Here is a 17,521-nt window from a genome sequence, read left to right as displayed (position 1 = left end):
TATTTATGATGACCAATACAAGCAGTAGACAGGAAACCAAGATTTTGATGTTACAGAACTAGGATACAACTCACAAACTAGAGGATTTTTGATGCAGCAATTTTCAGAAAGACTGGTTCTTCTCTTTGAAGACTTAAAGAGAAAATGTGGGAAAGGACTAGGTACCCTTACAGCCAAGAAGTAATGTGAAGGTACTGATTTCTATTACATAATGACTTTTTTCCCAAGCCTACTCATGTATATAATGTATACATGTATATGATATACATATCATACACGTAAGATTAAATATTAAATTTATGTTTTAAAAATACTTGTTTTTATAAATTTAAAATGTATTATTTGAAATTGGAATTCAGATAAAGTACGTGCCTTTTAGAGTAGATTGCCAGCTATATGTTATAATAGAAATTGAAAATTTGACTGAATTTTGGAGGCCCTACCACTTACTTCTTTTACTTTGACCAAGTTAATAACTTTTCTGAGTTTCAGTTTTCTTATTTGCAAAATAAAACAGTTAAAATTTGTAGATGTTAGCCAATCAAATTTTCTACTTCCTTATATGATGTGTTGAACAGATTAAATGAATTGCAGTTAAATTTATTTAAAGTCTGTGGTTACGGATTTGAATGTTTAGCTGAATTACAGACAACATTTTGCAAGGTAATGATGCAAGTAAGATCGTCCAAGCAATGATATTTCATTGGTGAGTTATTGGGACCTAGCCTAAATTTATTTTCATTCTTACCATTAGTAAATTGTGTCTATCCACATTTGATTAATATGTCTGCTGTATTTGGAGAAGCAGCTTTGCAAACAATAGCAGGCAGATTCGCCAAATACAAGGCTAATGTGTAACTCTTGAAACAAGTAACTGAACAGAACTAATGTTTTCATGTCTTATACTGACAAATGAAGAACCTCCATTTAACTGTGGGTGCTCTCAGACCCACTGAGTTAATTTTTCATCCTTATTCATTACTTAAATGCAACAAATGGAATACCTACCACTCTAGATATCTTAGACAGCAGTAAAACAATAATAAAAACACAATCCTGAAGTTAAGAACAAAAGTTCCCACTCCAACATACCTCAATAGATTTTATTTTCATGGAAAATCAGGTGGATATTATAAAATATGGATTCTTGTGATGTTATTCTATATTTGTTATTTTGTATGTTATAGATATATGATAGCATATTATAGTATACAAGAAAGAAAGAGGAAAGAAAATAGAGAAAGAACCTACTATCTTATTATCATAAAGCTGTAGTTGGGGTCAGATCCATAAGCCAGAATTTACTGTGTACCTATGGATTCCTCAGGTAACCTCTCTGCCCCTTAGTCTTCTAATCTCTACTCTGAGGGAAGGAGCAAACAAGAGGAGCTATGTAGAGCTTCTTGATTTCTGTATCTCAAGAGTCTGGGTGTGTGGCCTCATCAATGAAGCCTAATCAGCCTTACATATGTTTAATGATGATGCCAAATTGGTTGGACTATTTTGAAGCAGATTTCCCTATTGTCTTGTGATTCGTGTCAGAGTCATTTTGTGGCCATTTTGGAGTCAGGGATTATGCTTAAATTCTTCCTTGAAATGAGATCAGTGTGTCTACATGGTTTTTTTCATTAGCACTATTTTTATAGTTATAGGAATTTTAAAGAGATCTTCTGGGAAAAAAATAGACTTATTATCTCAATTCTATTATTAAATGGCTTTTAAAAGGCTATGAGGCAGCCCTATTATTAAATTTCAAACCAGCCTAGTATCTTTAGCTTGATGAGACTCAACAACTTGAATTCCACTTTCCTATTATGCTGTATACTATGCCATTTTCACAAAGCCAAGGACAATTTTTGAGAAATAAAATATCAAAGAAAGAAGGCACATAGATTATATTTTTTTAATGAAGAATAAAGGACCTTTAATTTTTCTTAAGTTTTCTGTAACATAAAATGCCCACCCAGATTTTTATAATTGTCTCAGCCCCATCCATCAATTCTCCAATGCTAACTGGGCATCCTACAATTCAGCTCAAGTCTGACACTATTTACCTGGAGATAGCATTAGGTTCCACAGGTTAAGGACTCAGTACTGCAAGACTGCCCTCCACTTCAGATACCAATGGGAAATCTTGGTTGTTACCTGTGCTTCTCATCAACTATAAGTTAGAGGTTCCCACCATTCCCCTCCTTGAGTTTGGTTAATTTGTGAGAGCTACTTGCAGAACTGAGAAAAACATTTTACTTACTAAATTACTGGTTTATTATAGAAAGATATAACTCAGGAACAGCCAGATGGAAGAGATGCATAGGGCAAGGTATGGGGAAGGGGAGCAGAGCTTCCATGCCCTTTCAGCCTGCCACTCTCCATCACCTCCATGTGTTCACCAACCTTTAAGCTCACCAAATTCAGTCCTTTTGGGTTTTTATGGAGGCTTCATTACATAGGCATGATTGATTAAATAACTGGCCACTGAGGATGGAGCTCAATCTATAACCCCCTACCCTTCCCAGGAGGTGGGAGGAGGAGAGGAACTGAAAATTCCAACCCTCTAATCACAGGGTTGGATTCTCTGGCAACCAGCCCCATCCTTAGGTGAGGTCCAAAAGTCACTTCATCAACATAACAAAAAACACCTTTAAAACTTTCAACACAGGAAATTCCAAGGGTTTTAGGAGCTCTGGGCCAGAAAAGGGGACCAAATATTTATTTCTTATTATAAATCACAATATCACAGTTATCAATATTTAAAAGTTAACACTTCAAAGCAACACTTTGAAGACCTCAAATGTACAAAGGCTATTTAAGTCTAAACTCTTCAGCCTCTTTAAATATGCTCATAAAGATCCTAGCTGTTTGAGGAGTGGTTCTAATCAGGATGGGTAGGGTTGAAAGGCAACAGAGAAAAGTGAGAGAGGCAGAGGGAGACCTTATTTGCTCTTTCAGCATCCAGACATCTACTTAGCATCCCTGCAGAGATCACTTGATAGTAATAGAATACCAGCATTGGCTTGGGAGGTGGGGTAACAGGACAAATGGCTTCTGGAATATAGATGAGGTGCTGCTACCTGTGCTGAAACAACAGTACTACTTTTTACTTGCCTGTTTGAAATTTGTTCTATGAAGTTCAAAAGTGAAGAATATTTGGGGGACTTTTCTACATCTTACTTCCTGGTACCTTCACCTTTGAGAACATACATCTATGTTAGGAAATTGGCTCCCTTTCTATTCTTCTTTTTTTTCAAATCCTGATTCTTGTGCTGCTAATTATTATGCAAATTTCCCCTAGAACTTTGTATCCCCAGCCTGCTTTTATTGTGAACTTATTTTTATTATCTTGTTTAAAATAATAATAAATGGTAGATAAAATTATAAACATGATAATTTAATGAAAAGAATGAGAAAGAAAGGAACTGACCTAAGTATACTTTAGAAAGAATTGGCTACTATAAGGCTAAATAAAAAAAGAATACAAACACTATATTCTTACTCGTAAATTTGTTTCTTACAGAGGTATGGGTTAACAGTTCTAAACTGTTTTATTTGTATAATAGAGTTGACCAAATACGTACATATGTAGATAGTGTAGGGGAGGAAGAAATACTCCTCTACCTTTCTAGGTTCTTCTGGCTGGTCTAAGAATTAAATTGACCTGAGACAGAATAACAGGAGAAAATTAAACAAGTTTTAATAACGTGTATACATGGGAGAAACCCGCAAACTCTGAGCAACTTAACTTGCCAAAATGGCCAAAGGCACCACCTTAAATATTATCTTCAGCAAAGACAAAAGAGGATGTTGGGGGTAGTCGTTTGGGACTTCAAAGGGGAGGAAGGCAATTTGCATGGAAATGGAAAAGCAAATGTTTGGTAAACAAATGTTTGCCAAAGACAGTGAGACATGGAGAGGACTTTGACCAAATGGGCCTTGCTAGGTTCCTCCCTGTCTGCCACACCTAGTTCATATTATACTATAGTTGTCTGTGGTCATAGCTCATTTCTGGAACAGGCATTGTATCTTAACTTCTTTTAGGCAGTTAGAGGGAAGGTCGAAGTTTGTTCCTGCGTCTTTTGTTCTTAAAAATTGTCAAGCCAAAGAGACACGTTTTTCAGATAACAAATTCTGCTCCCTTACAACAGGGAGAATCAGGCTTCTCAATGTCAGAGAAAGAAGTTAGAAATCAAAAAGGAGGAAAAGGTAGAAGGAATCTTGTGATGCTGAGTTGAAGTTAGAGGTAACAATGTGGACTCATGGATTTTTGTTTTTGTGTTGCTGTTGGTATAGATAGATTGATAATTAGATAGATAAATATAGATGTATTCGCACACAAGTTCATATACGTATATATACTTTCTAGCTCTAGCCACTAAAAAGAATTGAAAGAGTAGCAATGAGCATAGCTACCCCCAGTATTTGATTTCTAAACACCATTCTCCAACAAAAAGGACTAGAGTTCCTTGGAATACTGGTTGATTCAAGGGCTGATGCAGGGAAAATACGAGATGAGTCTGGAATGTATTGTGGCTCTAGAAAGTAAGTACTCAAAAATCAAAAAATAAAACCAAAAGGGCATGTTTAAATGCCTAGGAGTCAATCTGAAGAAGCTCCCAATGGACAAAGCTGGAACAAGTTGAACATTAAGATAGGGTTGATCATAAACCAGATAACAACATACCTGAGTCCATATTGATGTTGATAAGTAACTGAATAAATAAATGAATTAAGAAAAAGGGTCAACTGTTCCTCCCAGAAAAATCCCAATTAATAAATGTGGAAGGAATGAGGGAAATGGAAAATCACCATTCAAACAAAACATTGTCATAGGCAAGATTCATCAATGGATGCTAAAATTAGTGGGTGCAAGTTTAAACAGACACAGGATATTTGCATAGTCTTACAATATGTCCCTCCAAATATGTAGTATCTTTATAGTGTAGAATCAACTGTAGGTAATGGCAGACATCACTTTGACCAATGCATCAAGATTCACATAAAGTAGTACTTAACTTACCATACTCCCTGATGGGATGCACTGAGAAGGGCATTTCTCCTCAGTAGTTTCCTTCTCAATAGTGCAGAATCTCCATCTAAACATGAGAAAACATAAGACAAACCCAAACTAAGGAACATTCTACAAAATAACTGACCAGTACTCTTCAAAAGTGTCAAGGTCAAAAATAAAAGACTGAGGAGCTGTCACAGATTGGAGGAGACTACATGACAACTAAATGAAATATGGAATCCCGGATTGGATCCTAAAAGAATAAAAGGTGTTAGTGGAAAAAATAATCCAAATACATTCCTTACTTTTCTTAATGGTATAGTATGAGATTAATTTCATAGTTTTGATAATTAATCTATGATTATGTAAGATATTAACATAAAAAGAACCTGAGTGAAGGGTATAGAGAACTCTGCTCTAATTTTGCAACTATTCTGGAAATTTAAAATTATCTCACAAGTAAAAATTTTAAAAAATATTCAAACAATAATAAAGACTTTTTTATATTTTAATAAAAATTGTATATATTTAAGGTGTACAACAGGATGTTTTGATATACATATACACAGTGAATGATTACTACAGTCAAGGTAATTAACATATCTATCTCCTCATATATAATTACTTTTTTTGGTGTGGTGAGATGTTTTTAAAGGAATTCTGGGGCTGGCCCCATGGTGTAGTGGTTAAGTTTGGCATGCTCCATTTCAGTGACCTGAGTTTGCAGGTTTGGATCCTGCGCATAGATCTACACCACTTGTCAGCCATGCTGTGGTGGTGACCCACATGGAAAATAGAAGAACATTGGCACAGATGTTAGCTCAGGGCAAATCTTCCTCAAGCAAAAAAAAATGAGGAAGATTTGCAACAGCTGTTAGCTCAAGGTGAATCTTCTTCAGCAAAAAATAAATAAATAAGGGAATTCTGTATTTCTTCCTATTTTAGACAACAGATTAAAATAACTCAAATTCTCTGGAAACATTGATAGCAATTTAGTCATAAGTTCTTTTTTATGTTATTGTGATAAGAATATTTAACATGAGATCTACCTTCTTAATGAATTTTTAAGTGTATAATACATTATTGTTGACTATACGTACCATGTTGCACAGCAGATCAAGCATCTTGCTTGACTGAAACTTTATGCCCTTGGATTAGCAACTCCCCATTTGCCCCTCTCCCTAGCCCCTGGCCATGACTATTCCACTGTTTAATTGTATTAATTTGACTATTTTGAAGACTGTATATAAGTGGAGTCATGCAGTATTTGTCTTCCCATGACTGGCTTATTTCACTAGCATAATATCCTCAAGTTTTATCCATGCTGTCACATATTGCAGAATTTCCTTCTTTTTTAAGGCTGAATAGTATTCCATAGTATGTGTACAGCACATTTTCTTTAACCATTTATCTTTTGATAAACATCTAGGTTGTTTCTACATCTTGACTATTGTGAATAGTGTTTCAGTGAATACAGAAGTGCTAATATCTCTTTGAGATCCTAATTTCAGTTTCAGAAGTGGAATTGCTGGATCATGTAATAGTTCTATTTTTAATTTTTTGAGGAACCTCCATACTGTTTTTCATATCAGCTGCACCATTTTGTATTCTCACTTACAGTGTGCAAGGGTTCCAATTTCTCCACATCATTGCCAAAACTCATTGTCTTTTGTGTTTTTGATAATAGCCATTTTTACAGATGTGATTTGATATCTCATTGTGGTTTTGATTTGCATTTTCCTGATGATCAATGACATTTATCATTTTTTCATATATCTGTTGACCATTTGTTTTCCTTCTTTGATGAAATGTCTATTCAAATCTTTAGCCCATTGTTTCTTTGGTGAGGAAGGTTTACCCTGAGCCAGCATCTGTTGCCAATCTTCCTTGGTTTTGTATGTGAGCCACCACCACAGCATGGCCACTGATAGACGAGTGGTATAGGTCTGCTCCCAGGAACTAAATCTGGGTTGCCAAAAAGCAGCATGCTGAATTTAACCACTAGGCCACCAGGGTTGGCCCTTTTTAGGCTATTTTTTAAATCATATTATTAACTCTTTCTAATATTGAGTTGTAGGAGTTCCTTACATATTTTTGAGATTAACCTCTCATCAGATAAATGGTTTGCAAATATTTTCTCCTTTTCTATATGTTGTCTTTTCACTCTGTTGTTTTCTTATCTATGCAGAACCTTTTTAGTTTGATCTAACCCTGCTTGTTTGTTTTTGTTGCTTGTGCTTTAGCTGTTGTATTCATGAAATCATTGGTAATACCAATATCATGAAACTTTTCTCCAATTTTTTTCTTAGGGATTTTACAACTTTAGGTCTTATGTTTAAGCCTTGAATCTATTTTGAGTTGATTTCTGTGCATGCTGTAAGATGAGGGTCTAATTTCATTCTTTTGCATGTAGATAATCATAAGCTCTCTGTTATTTTGTAGAATATGATACATGGCTGCATATATATTTATCCCCATCCCCTGGTGATAGGTATATTCCAATTCCCATATTTTTTTCTGGGTATTGTGTCTAAACTTTTATTCTGCAATTAAGAATAGTAATTCCCTGTGTGATCTAAAGACAAAGAAGACAAACTGAATTGAGCCTCCAAATATTTATTTATTGACATTTATTGAGCACCTACATCATCATGCATGATGTTGAAACATTTGAATGTTCTTCTATTAATATTTGAAATATATGAGGAGGGAAATAAGTATCAAAGCCTGTGTTTTGGGCAGAGTGACTGAATGGCCACCCAAATGGAGAAGTGATGTACTGCACTGTGGATGCTGCGAGGCTGAGATAGAAGAGGCATCAGTCATCCTGACAAAAAGTGAGGAAGTTAGTGTTAGGGTAAAGATAGTTAACATTGGCAAGAGAGAATAAAATTTGGGTAGCAGAGTTGTTAAAACTGATCAGATAAGATGTTGAGGGAAAGAGAGGAATTTAAAATGATCTTAAGATCTTGAGAATTTTAATCTGGAAGGCTTAAAGGAATGTGATGTCTTTATTGATCATAGGGAACGGGGGGGGGGGAGGGGGAGAGCAGGTGGGAAGAGTTAGAACAAGTGAGGATTAATAGCAGGTTGACCTTCACTGATGTTCATAAGGCAGTTAGGAATTGGATTATTTAGTGTGGAGGAGGTCAGAACTAGCCAGAGATGGTGATTTTATAGGCTTTGGTAAAAATATAGTGTTAAAACCCCCAAAATAATGAGTTCATAGATAGAAAATTGAAAGGAAATAAGTAAAAGTCAGAACCTTGGAAATGAATGAGCTTGTTCATCATTGTAGATGGGTTCAAGAAACACAGACTCCTTCATTTAGATTTTAAAATAGTCAGTTCTTTACTATGAGGAGTAGAGAGTATTTGAGCAACTTTCTTCTGTTCCTTTACCTGCTACTTTAAAATGTCTTGGTTCCTTCATAGATGACTAGCATTTCACAGCAGCAGTAAGCTGGATGAATGAAGAGAAAGTTTTTGGTCCTAGAAAGTAGGTTTGGAAAATGCTGAAACTGTGGATGAATTAAAGAGACAGATTCACCCTGATGCTAATGAAGCTCAAGTTCAGGGCCCTTCAAGTGCATGTGTACAGCACATTTTCTTTAACCATTTATCTTTTGATAGACATCTAGGTTGTCTAGGTCTCTTACAAGACCATACAAGGGGTCCTAGCAACATGTTTGTGGTCAAATGTTTTTGCAAATTTTGCAAAAGTAAGTTATTTTAACCTCCATCAATTAAGACTGCTCTCTTTTTCCACTCAGATTTTCCTTTCCCTCATCCTTTCCCTCTTGCTGGGTAGTGGTAGAGAGGCCACAAGTTTTTTTGGATCCAGTGAAGTCTACAGGCAATTTGTTTTTATTGGAGATTGAGTTAGGAATGCAATTAGTTTGGGTTTAGTGGGACATATATATGCAGTTTTTAGTCACTCCTGTATACTCTTGGTATTGCTGGTCACCCAGGTTTTAGCTGAAATGCAGTGTACTTCATTGCAGCAGCAGCATGATTATTCTTTCTGAATTTAGTTTAAATTAACACAGGAATTGATTTTATTCAGAAAACTGAGCCTTGGTATCACTTTCCTTTTCAGACTGAAAAATTTATTTTTATGGAGAAATAAGCAAAAGTTAAAATACCACCCTTCTTTGCTTAATTGATGGGACTACTTCTTACAGGGGAAATAATCATAGATAGTACTTACTACACGCTTATCACTTTTAACTACTGTCAACTCCATTTTCTAGCTGAGGAAACTGAGACCAGAGAGGTTAAGTAATTTTCCTAATGCCACACAACTTAGAAGTGGCGGAACTGGGATCCAGAACCAGGGACTCAGGTTCCAGTCAGTAACGTAAACCACTGGCTCTCCATCCCTGGGTTAGAAGTCAGTGAACCCTGGGTGGAAGGTGTTCGGTGCTTTAGACAAAGCAGATAATTTCTCAAGGTCCTCAGGTTTCTCCCCAGAAATGTGAAGGTGGACTAGAATGTGGTAGTTGTTGGCAACTCTTGGGTGATCTCATGACTGTTGGAAAAATCTGTGACCCCCTTCCATGAAGTAGAACAGTTGCACTTAAATAAGTTACATACGTTTGTGGACACCCTGAAACCCTTTTCTTAGTCCTAGGTTAAAATCCCCTAGACTGAGAAATCTTTAAATTTGACACAGTCTAATATTCTGCTATTTTAAGAAAAAGTGACTTCCAGTTTATTAGTGACTTTTTAAAAGGGCAAGAGATAACCACTCCAACAATCTATTAAGTGATGGTTCAGTATCTGCCTTATTGATGGGTTGGCTTGGGTTGTATTGGTTTTTTGTGACCTTGAGTTCTCTGAGTGCTGCTGAAGTCTTTCACTTGAAGACGCTTTTCTTGTTAAGAAAAATGTTGCAGGTGCATTTGGATTGAACCTCTATGAAGAAGTTATGGTGTTTACCTGAAGCTAATAAAATAATTTATGTTTTCCCTGTAAATGAGATCTGAAAAACAACCAATGTGTCCATACCAGAATCAATTTGAAAAGGATCTACTGTGAAATTAGATTTTCAAATAAAATGTAGTTTAACAAGAGGGCCTTCACTCTGTCTTCCTTCCTATGGGGATGCTTTCATTAGAATGTAAAATGACGGCATGTGTTGGAGCCCTGAACTTAATATGTATCAAATTTGATGGCTTTCAAGATCAAAGGATTGTTTCGATTTAAATGTATGGATTTGTTATTAAAAAAAACAAAGTATCTCACTGGAAAAATAGATCGAGATATTTTGTGTATTCTTTCTATGTCACCTAAGGAAATTGCAAAAGCATGCATTCAAAATTAGGTAAGATGTAGTATACACAGGCGGGAAAGTATTCTGTATAGATTTTGTAAAAATGCACTAGTATTGTTCTGCCCTTGAGCCAAAAGGCATTAGTATTTTGCTTCTTTGTAAATTTTGGTTGAAAGATTGTTCATTATTGTTGAATTTCAATCTGATTGCAAATTAAATGATGCAAAACTCAATAAAGTAAAATACACAAAAGACCAATTAACATGTTATCTCAGTAAGTATATAGAAGAATGAGAGAACATACTGTTCTACACAGTGGCATATAATTAAGATGTAGTCATAAATCAAGGAAATATTTTAACTTGTTTGGGTGCACAGGTGGCTTTTAGAAAGATTGATTAGCTCCTCTTGCCCCCTTGAGATGCGAGTTCATTGTTATTCCTGCAAAATTAAACAGAATAATTTCTCAGACTTCATACAGTGTGCATGCTTCAATGGAAACAGCATACTGGAGATCAGTGTTTGCAAAGTGTTCATCTCCTTGTCCATTCCTGTTCCAGATGCTCTCTACGATGTCATCACTGTGGGAGCCCCAGCTGCCCATTTTCAGGGATTTAAGAATGGTGGTCTTCGGAAACTACTCCATAGATTTGAAATGGAAAGAAGAAAGTAAGTGATGACAGGATGCGTTAATGATACTATCTTCCCTTTGGGGAAGTTTGTATACAAGGTTAGGATAAAGAAGTTTGGTCCATCACAATGATTAGTTTTTTTTTTTTTTACAATTGGCACCTGAGCTAACACACTTATTGCGAATCTTCTTTTTTTTTTCCTCCTTCTTCTCACCAAAGCTCCCCCAGTACATAGTTGTATGTTCTATTTGTAGGTCCTTCTGGTTGTGTGTAATGATTAGTTCTTGACATCTCTAACTCATTCATTAACTTAAAGTTGTTGAATTTCCAAAAAATACTTGAGCAGAAATTAAATAAGAATAAATGAAATGCCTGAGTGTGTTGCTTATAGAGTAGTAGTGTGCTGGCAGAAAATTTGGGGGGAAGCCATGCTACTAAAAAATAGATAGTATTCTACTACCAACTATCGCCCGTTCAATGAGATGGTGTTCAGACAGGGATTTAGTTAAAAACATAGTCTAATTGAACTGTGAAGCTGAAGACACTTAATGGAGAGCATGAGTCCTAATTTATGACTTCGACCCAACTAGTGATTTCCACTGTGGCCTGAGGCAAGGCACATAACTGCTCTGTCATTTAATTGTGCCATTTGAAAAGAGACATCAATACAGAACTTTATTAGTCAAGTGATGAGACTAAACAAGGAAACTTTCTATTCCTTAGGGAAAAGTAATGATACAAAAACCAAAGTATTATCCCTGCTATTTATACTTCTAATATACTTTCTCAATTTCTTTTTTGCTTGTTTTTAGCTGCCTTAATATATTGCATCAGTAGTTTATCCCCCATGTACTAATCAATTGAGTTTATCCTGTGTTGACGCAAAATAACCAATAACCCTTCTATAGACAGGAGGAATAAAGTGAGTTTTATTCAAGCCAGGGTGAGAATTAGAACCTGGGAGGGCCTTAGAAAGCGTTCTGGAGAAGCATGGTTTTCAGTACAGTCTTATATCTTTTTAGAACAAAGAGCATCCTTTAAACAAATCCAGGATACATTTTCATCAAAGTTTCAAAGAGGTATTTAGTTGAAAATTAGCAGGTCAACATGACCCTGACATCATGTTGGGAGAGGGACTAATAAGGGCGGGTGTTACCGATAGGGCGTAGGAGGGGAAGTAGGCATTCTCAGCTTAAGAGTATATTCTTTACTTGAATGGTTAAAGCAGATGTACAATGTGTGTTTGATGCGCCATAAGTTAGGCTTCTTTAGTTCATGCCAAATCAATTTTGAAACTGATTAATTACCCCGTATACCCCAATGTGTGAAATCTCTTGTCACTTGTAATATCCTCTGGCTGTGGTTACACTCATGTAGACCATAAAGGGTGTTACTCAGGTGTGAATGGTAACTTTATTTTTCTTTTCAAGTGGTTATTCTTCTTGAATTAAGAACCCTCATTTTGAAAGTTAGGGGAAGATACTTATTCTTTAGTCATAGTTGTTTTAGTAACAATATTAGAAAATTGATCTGAGTGGCCAAACCAGAACCTTTTTTCAAGTTTTATCACATCACACATTTGTTGTTCACTGTTCAGGTGTTCAGGAAGAAAGTGGTAAAAGTAAGTTAGAAATTGAATAACTGATATATTCTTGTATAAATACATAAACTAATAACACATACGTATGTTTCATTCTTGTTTTAGAGAAATTGACTTTGGTACAATAGCATTAACTCAGCTACCGTCCTTATTCAGATTTCTCCAGTTTTTTGTTTTCTTTTTTGTTTTGTTTTTTGGTGAGGAGGGTACGTAGTTCTGTGAAATTGTATCACAGGTGTAGATCAGAGTAACCATCACCATCTTCATCTTAAAAAACTGTTCATTACCACAAAGAGACTCCCTCAGGTATCCCTTAATAGTCCCCCCTTCTCCCAAACCCTTCTGCTGCAGAAAGCAGTTCTGTTGCCTTATTATTCCACAGGGAGTGGAAGTCGGAGTTCCAACCAGGGGCTCTGAGGGGAGGGGGCACTTCCTATTTAATTCATGGAGGTGGGAAGTCAGTTCAGCAGTCACAGACCCCATGGGGAAAGGGATGCCATCTCTTTACTGCAATGGGAATGGCAGTGGAATACAGGTTTCCGCCCATAGGCTGTACTGGGGTGTGTGTGTGTTGGGGGGGTGTTTCTCGCTGACTTCCTCCCATACCATCCTTCAAGTGGGGGAGGGACACTGCTATTTTTCTTGAGTTTGAGGCAGGTATGGTTAAAAGTTTCTGTTCTGTTGGGCCTCCCTTTTGCTAGTTCTTTGGCTTTTCTTGGATTTTCAGCTGGGAAAATTTGGGCCTGAGTAACATGCAAACAAAATCAAACATATTGTAGAGGTTTTCATGCTGTTCACATGAGACTTTTCTAGGAGAACCAAATCTCTAATTACACATATATGTTTAGTCGGCATTTTGCTGCATTGAGGGCTTCTCTAGCACTCAATTTGGGATATATAGGAGGCGAGAAAAAAGCCCATGGAACTCACTGTCATGTCATTCCTTAAGTCCTGAGGCTCCCAGCCAATATGCCTTCTTTTCTCTACCTCTTAGAGCCTTCTGACTTATAGATTTTGTCTAGAGTTTTTTTGTGTGTGTGATTAGTGGGAGAAATAAAATAGATTGTGTTTACTCCATCATGTTAGGAACTGGAAGTTCGTACCTTGAGAATTTGCTTAGTCTATGTTTTTCTCAATCAAATTTTTAAGTGCACAACACAATTAGAAGACTGAAAACTGTCCACAGGGCACATAAAATCTAGTTGAGCATATAAAGCGTCGGTATGTCAAACATGGAATCTAACCTTATAATAATGTGTGTGTTTATATGCTACTGGCAAGGACAAATGTTGAGTTGTGTGGTTAGACTCTGAATAATATTTCTTGAGTTTGAAATATCTGAATTTTTCAGATATTCTGATGTGTGAACATCTGAATTCTTCACTCTTCTTCACTTTTCACTGGGATGTTTATATACATATAAACACACACACACAGCTCTGGGATCAAATTTAAAATAAAAGAGAGGGGCCGGCCCAGTGGCGTAGCAGTGAAGTTCGCATGTTCTGCTTCGGTGGCCCGTTGTTCACTGGTTCAGATCCCAGGTGCGGACATGGCACAGCTTGGCAAGCCATGCTGTGGTAGGCATCCCATGTACAAAGTAGAGGAAGATGGGCATGGATGTTAGCTCAGGGCCAGTCTTCCTCAGAGAAAAGAGGAGGCTTGGCAGATGTTAGCTCAGGACTAATCTTCCTCGGGAAAAATAAATAAATAAAAAAGTGTGTTCAATGTTTGTAAATATTGATTTGCTTTAGGTTTTTCATATATCCCATTGCTTTATTAATGATTTTATTGATAAAGTACAATAAAATTTTTTTAAAAATTAAAAAATAACTTGATGTAGATCTTAAAAGTACTTTCCATAGGGCAGTGGTATGGGACAAATACAGCTTGCTGAGGCAATACACAGATAAGCATGGTATCAGCCAGTCTATCTGATCAAGAGCTGACCTGAGTCAAGACTTCATGCCTAAAGTGATATCACATTATGCAAATCATTTTTATGCAGACTTTTTCAGCAACAAATATTGTCTTTTTCAGCCATAAGCAATAATAGAGAAGTAAATATGACTATCTGAAATGAGTAACAGACTTACACATTTGCATCTGGCAGTACAGAAAGTCGCAGTTACGTGAAGGGAAATTTCTTTACCTGTTCTTTCTTTTGGTACCCCCTCACCCCAAAAAATATAGTCTAGTCTTTTAGGCTGGTTTTTTAGGGGAATTACCACAGCCATTGTACTACTTCACCTCCATTTATTTTCATCTCAGCTAAGCCAATGAAATAATTGTCATCTGAGAACAGATGTAATTTATGTGTCTGTTCCTTAGTGATTTCTTTTTCGATGAATACGTTGATCTCATAATGAAAAGGGTTTTAGCATAAGAAAGCTTTGCTTATGGTATTCATATAATGTAATTCGGATCATGTAAAAATGTATTTTAAAAGCTACAAGATAATTAATTAGGAAGATTTATCTTTTTAAAGCACAAATTGAGTACATCGCTCCCCTGCTCAGAAACCTTCAAGGAGTCCACACTCATCCACTGGCCCCTTAAAGCCACCTTGATCTCACCCCACCGACATTGTACCTTCATCAGCTCCTTCTCCTGTAGTTGCGACTTAAATGCTCCACGAGCTGTTTCCTTAATGGGCTTCACACGTTTCCACCTCTTCCCCTTTTCTCACTCTGTTCCCTTTCACAAGAAATTCTTCGGTCCTCATCTCCCCATTATTTTCCATTTCTTCCTGTCAAAACCATATACATAATCCTATCAAAATTCTAGACATGGTCCGTCCTAAGATTCCACCCTCTTCATTATGTCTTCCTGATTTCTTAAGTTGATTTAGCTCTTAGTCCTAATATTTTATTTTCACTCCCCTTTCAACCTTACTAGGTCACAATTATGGTGTATTAGGTTTGTTCTTGTTCAATACTTCCACGACAGTTTGCCATTGCCTTAAGAGGTGACTTTCTCTTGAAATTTGAATTTTCTGGACTGCTCCCAGAGTACTTGGCGTGCAAGCATTCTATAGATCAAATTCGACAGGCATGAGAATTCACATATGAATCGAATACAGTCTCTGACTGAAGTGCTGTCAACTCCAGGGGCAGATGAAGTTTCACAAATAATCATAATGCAGTAAGATCAATATTATATACAGCAGAGGTTCTCAATCCTGGCTGCACATTAGAATCACCTTTGGAGCTTTAAAACATTTTAACTATGCCAGGGTATCACCCCAGACAAATTATGTGAAAGTCCTGGGAATACAGCCCAGGTATTAGTATGTTTTAAAAGCTTCCCAGGTGAGACTAATGTGGAGAGTTGAGAACCGGTGATCTAGATGTCAGTGAATATCGCTGGGAGAGGACAGATGAAAGGTGTGGTGAATAGAAATAGGAATAGTGACACAGATGAGATAAAACTTGAAAAATATGTAGAACCTCAATTGGTATGTATCAAAAGGAAAGAAAATCTATGTAAAGGAATATTTGTTGAAATAAAGAAGAAAAGTATTACAACTCTCTTACTAGAAATTTTGGTTTACAGAATCTCAAACTCATTAAACAGTTGCAAAATAAAACCAAAGATGGGAATAAAGCTTATAAGAATTTTATCTGGGAAAAGTTGGGCCTGAGTAACATGCAAACAAATAAAATCGAACGTATTATAGAGATTTCGTGCTATAAACATGAGACTTTTCTAGGAGACTCAAAACTCCAATTACGCATACATTTTTTAAAAGATCAAAATCAGGATGTTTGTAACCCAAGTATTCACTTGTTATGTCAAACATCTACGTGTTCCTGGAGTTGCTGATTTACCGAGACACTATTGAAAGCTCGTGGATTCCTCCCCAAATATGAATCAATCCTTTATTTTCAGTATTGTTTAAAAGAAAGGGAAAAATTACCATGACAACACATATTTTGCCGCCTTTAATATTTTCTAATTTCAGCAGGAACTTCAGATTCAGCCAGAACTTTCACTGAGTAGGATCATGACCTGAAAGCATCGCCTTTTCATTAAGATAAAAAGGCACCTCATGAAAACCAAGAGCCTTTGTAAGGAAGACAGAAAGGCCAGTGAGGGACAGTGTTAACTCCTTCTTGAGAATATTAGTTCCCTGCGATCTGCCTATTCATTTGGAACAAACACAGAACGAGCTCCCTGCAAATGATACTAATGTCACATGCCTGCTTTGAGTATCGCCCTGGTCCCCCCACCATCTATTCCAGATGCCCGTAATCAACATTTACTGCCCTACAATTTCAAAGGGAAAAGAGAAGAAAATCATTTGGAAAAGTCATAGAGAAAATGAACTAAAATTTTACTGATAGAAAACTTATAGGCTGTCCTTGAGCCTGCAACTACTTGAGTCTGTACTAGAATTTGGGGAATTTTCTGAAAGTAAAACAATAATACAAAGAGTTAAACAAACCAGTCATCTTTTAAGAGATCAATGTTTATTCAATCACACGGTGGAAATTCTGAGGAAAATTTTTCTTAAATCTTGTGAGGAGAAATAGAAGTAGTTATTTCCTCCTTCTCTACTATATATCAGAGGCTTCCTCAAAAAAAGGAAAAATGTTGCATCAAAGAAGGAAGCGCTCTCTAGCCCACAGTGTAGCAGGCATCCAATAAACCAGAAATAGGAGAACTGGATGCAGAACCTCATATTACCAACTTTGAAATATAATTTTCTGGGGCTGGCCCCGTGGCCAAGTGGTTAAGTTCGCACGCTACACTGCAGGCGGCCCAGTGTTTCGTCAGTTCCAATCCTGGGCGCAACATGGCACTGCTCATCAAGCCACGCTGAAGCGGCGTCCCACATGCCACAACTAGAAGGACCCACAACTAAGAATATACAACTATGTACCAGGGGGCTTTGGGGAGAAAAAGGAAAAAAATGAACTCTTTAAAAAAAAAAGAAAGAAATATAGTTTTCTGATAGAATCACTAACCACTGCTAATTTGAGAGAGAAGAAACATAAATTAACCGTT

The 17,521-nt window shown here is 36.6% G+C and overlaps 1 protein-coding gene across 2 annotated transcripts in view; it reads left to right on the top strand.

Annotated features, from left to right (window-relative positions):
- INPP4B (inositol polyphosphate-4-phosphatase type II B) overlaps positions 1-17,521 on the top strand; it is a 749,608-nt gene that overhangs the window by 585,317 nt on the left and 146,770 nt on the right. For both annotated transcript variants that reach the window (XM_046657053.1, XM_046657054.1), the window contains one exon: positions 10,840-10,948. In XM_046657053.1, the coding sequence (XP_046513009.1) occupies positions 10,840-10,948 (109 nt within the window). The remainder of the gene's footprint in view (positions 1-10,839; positions 10,949-17,521) is intronic.

The sequence above is a fragment of the Equus quagga genome, chromosome 3, assembly GCF_021613505.1.
Source record: "Equus quagga isolate Etosha38 chromosome 3, UCLA_HA_Equagga_1.0, whole genome shotgun sequence".
NCBI classification, from domain to species: domain Eukaryota; kingdom Metazoa; phylum Chordata; class Mammalia; order Perissodactyla; family Equidae; genus Equus; species Equus quagga.
Note: the sequence above shows the minus strand (reverse complement) of the source record. Positions and strands in the feature narration are given on the sequence as shown.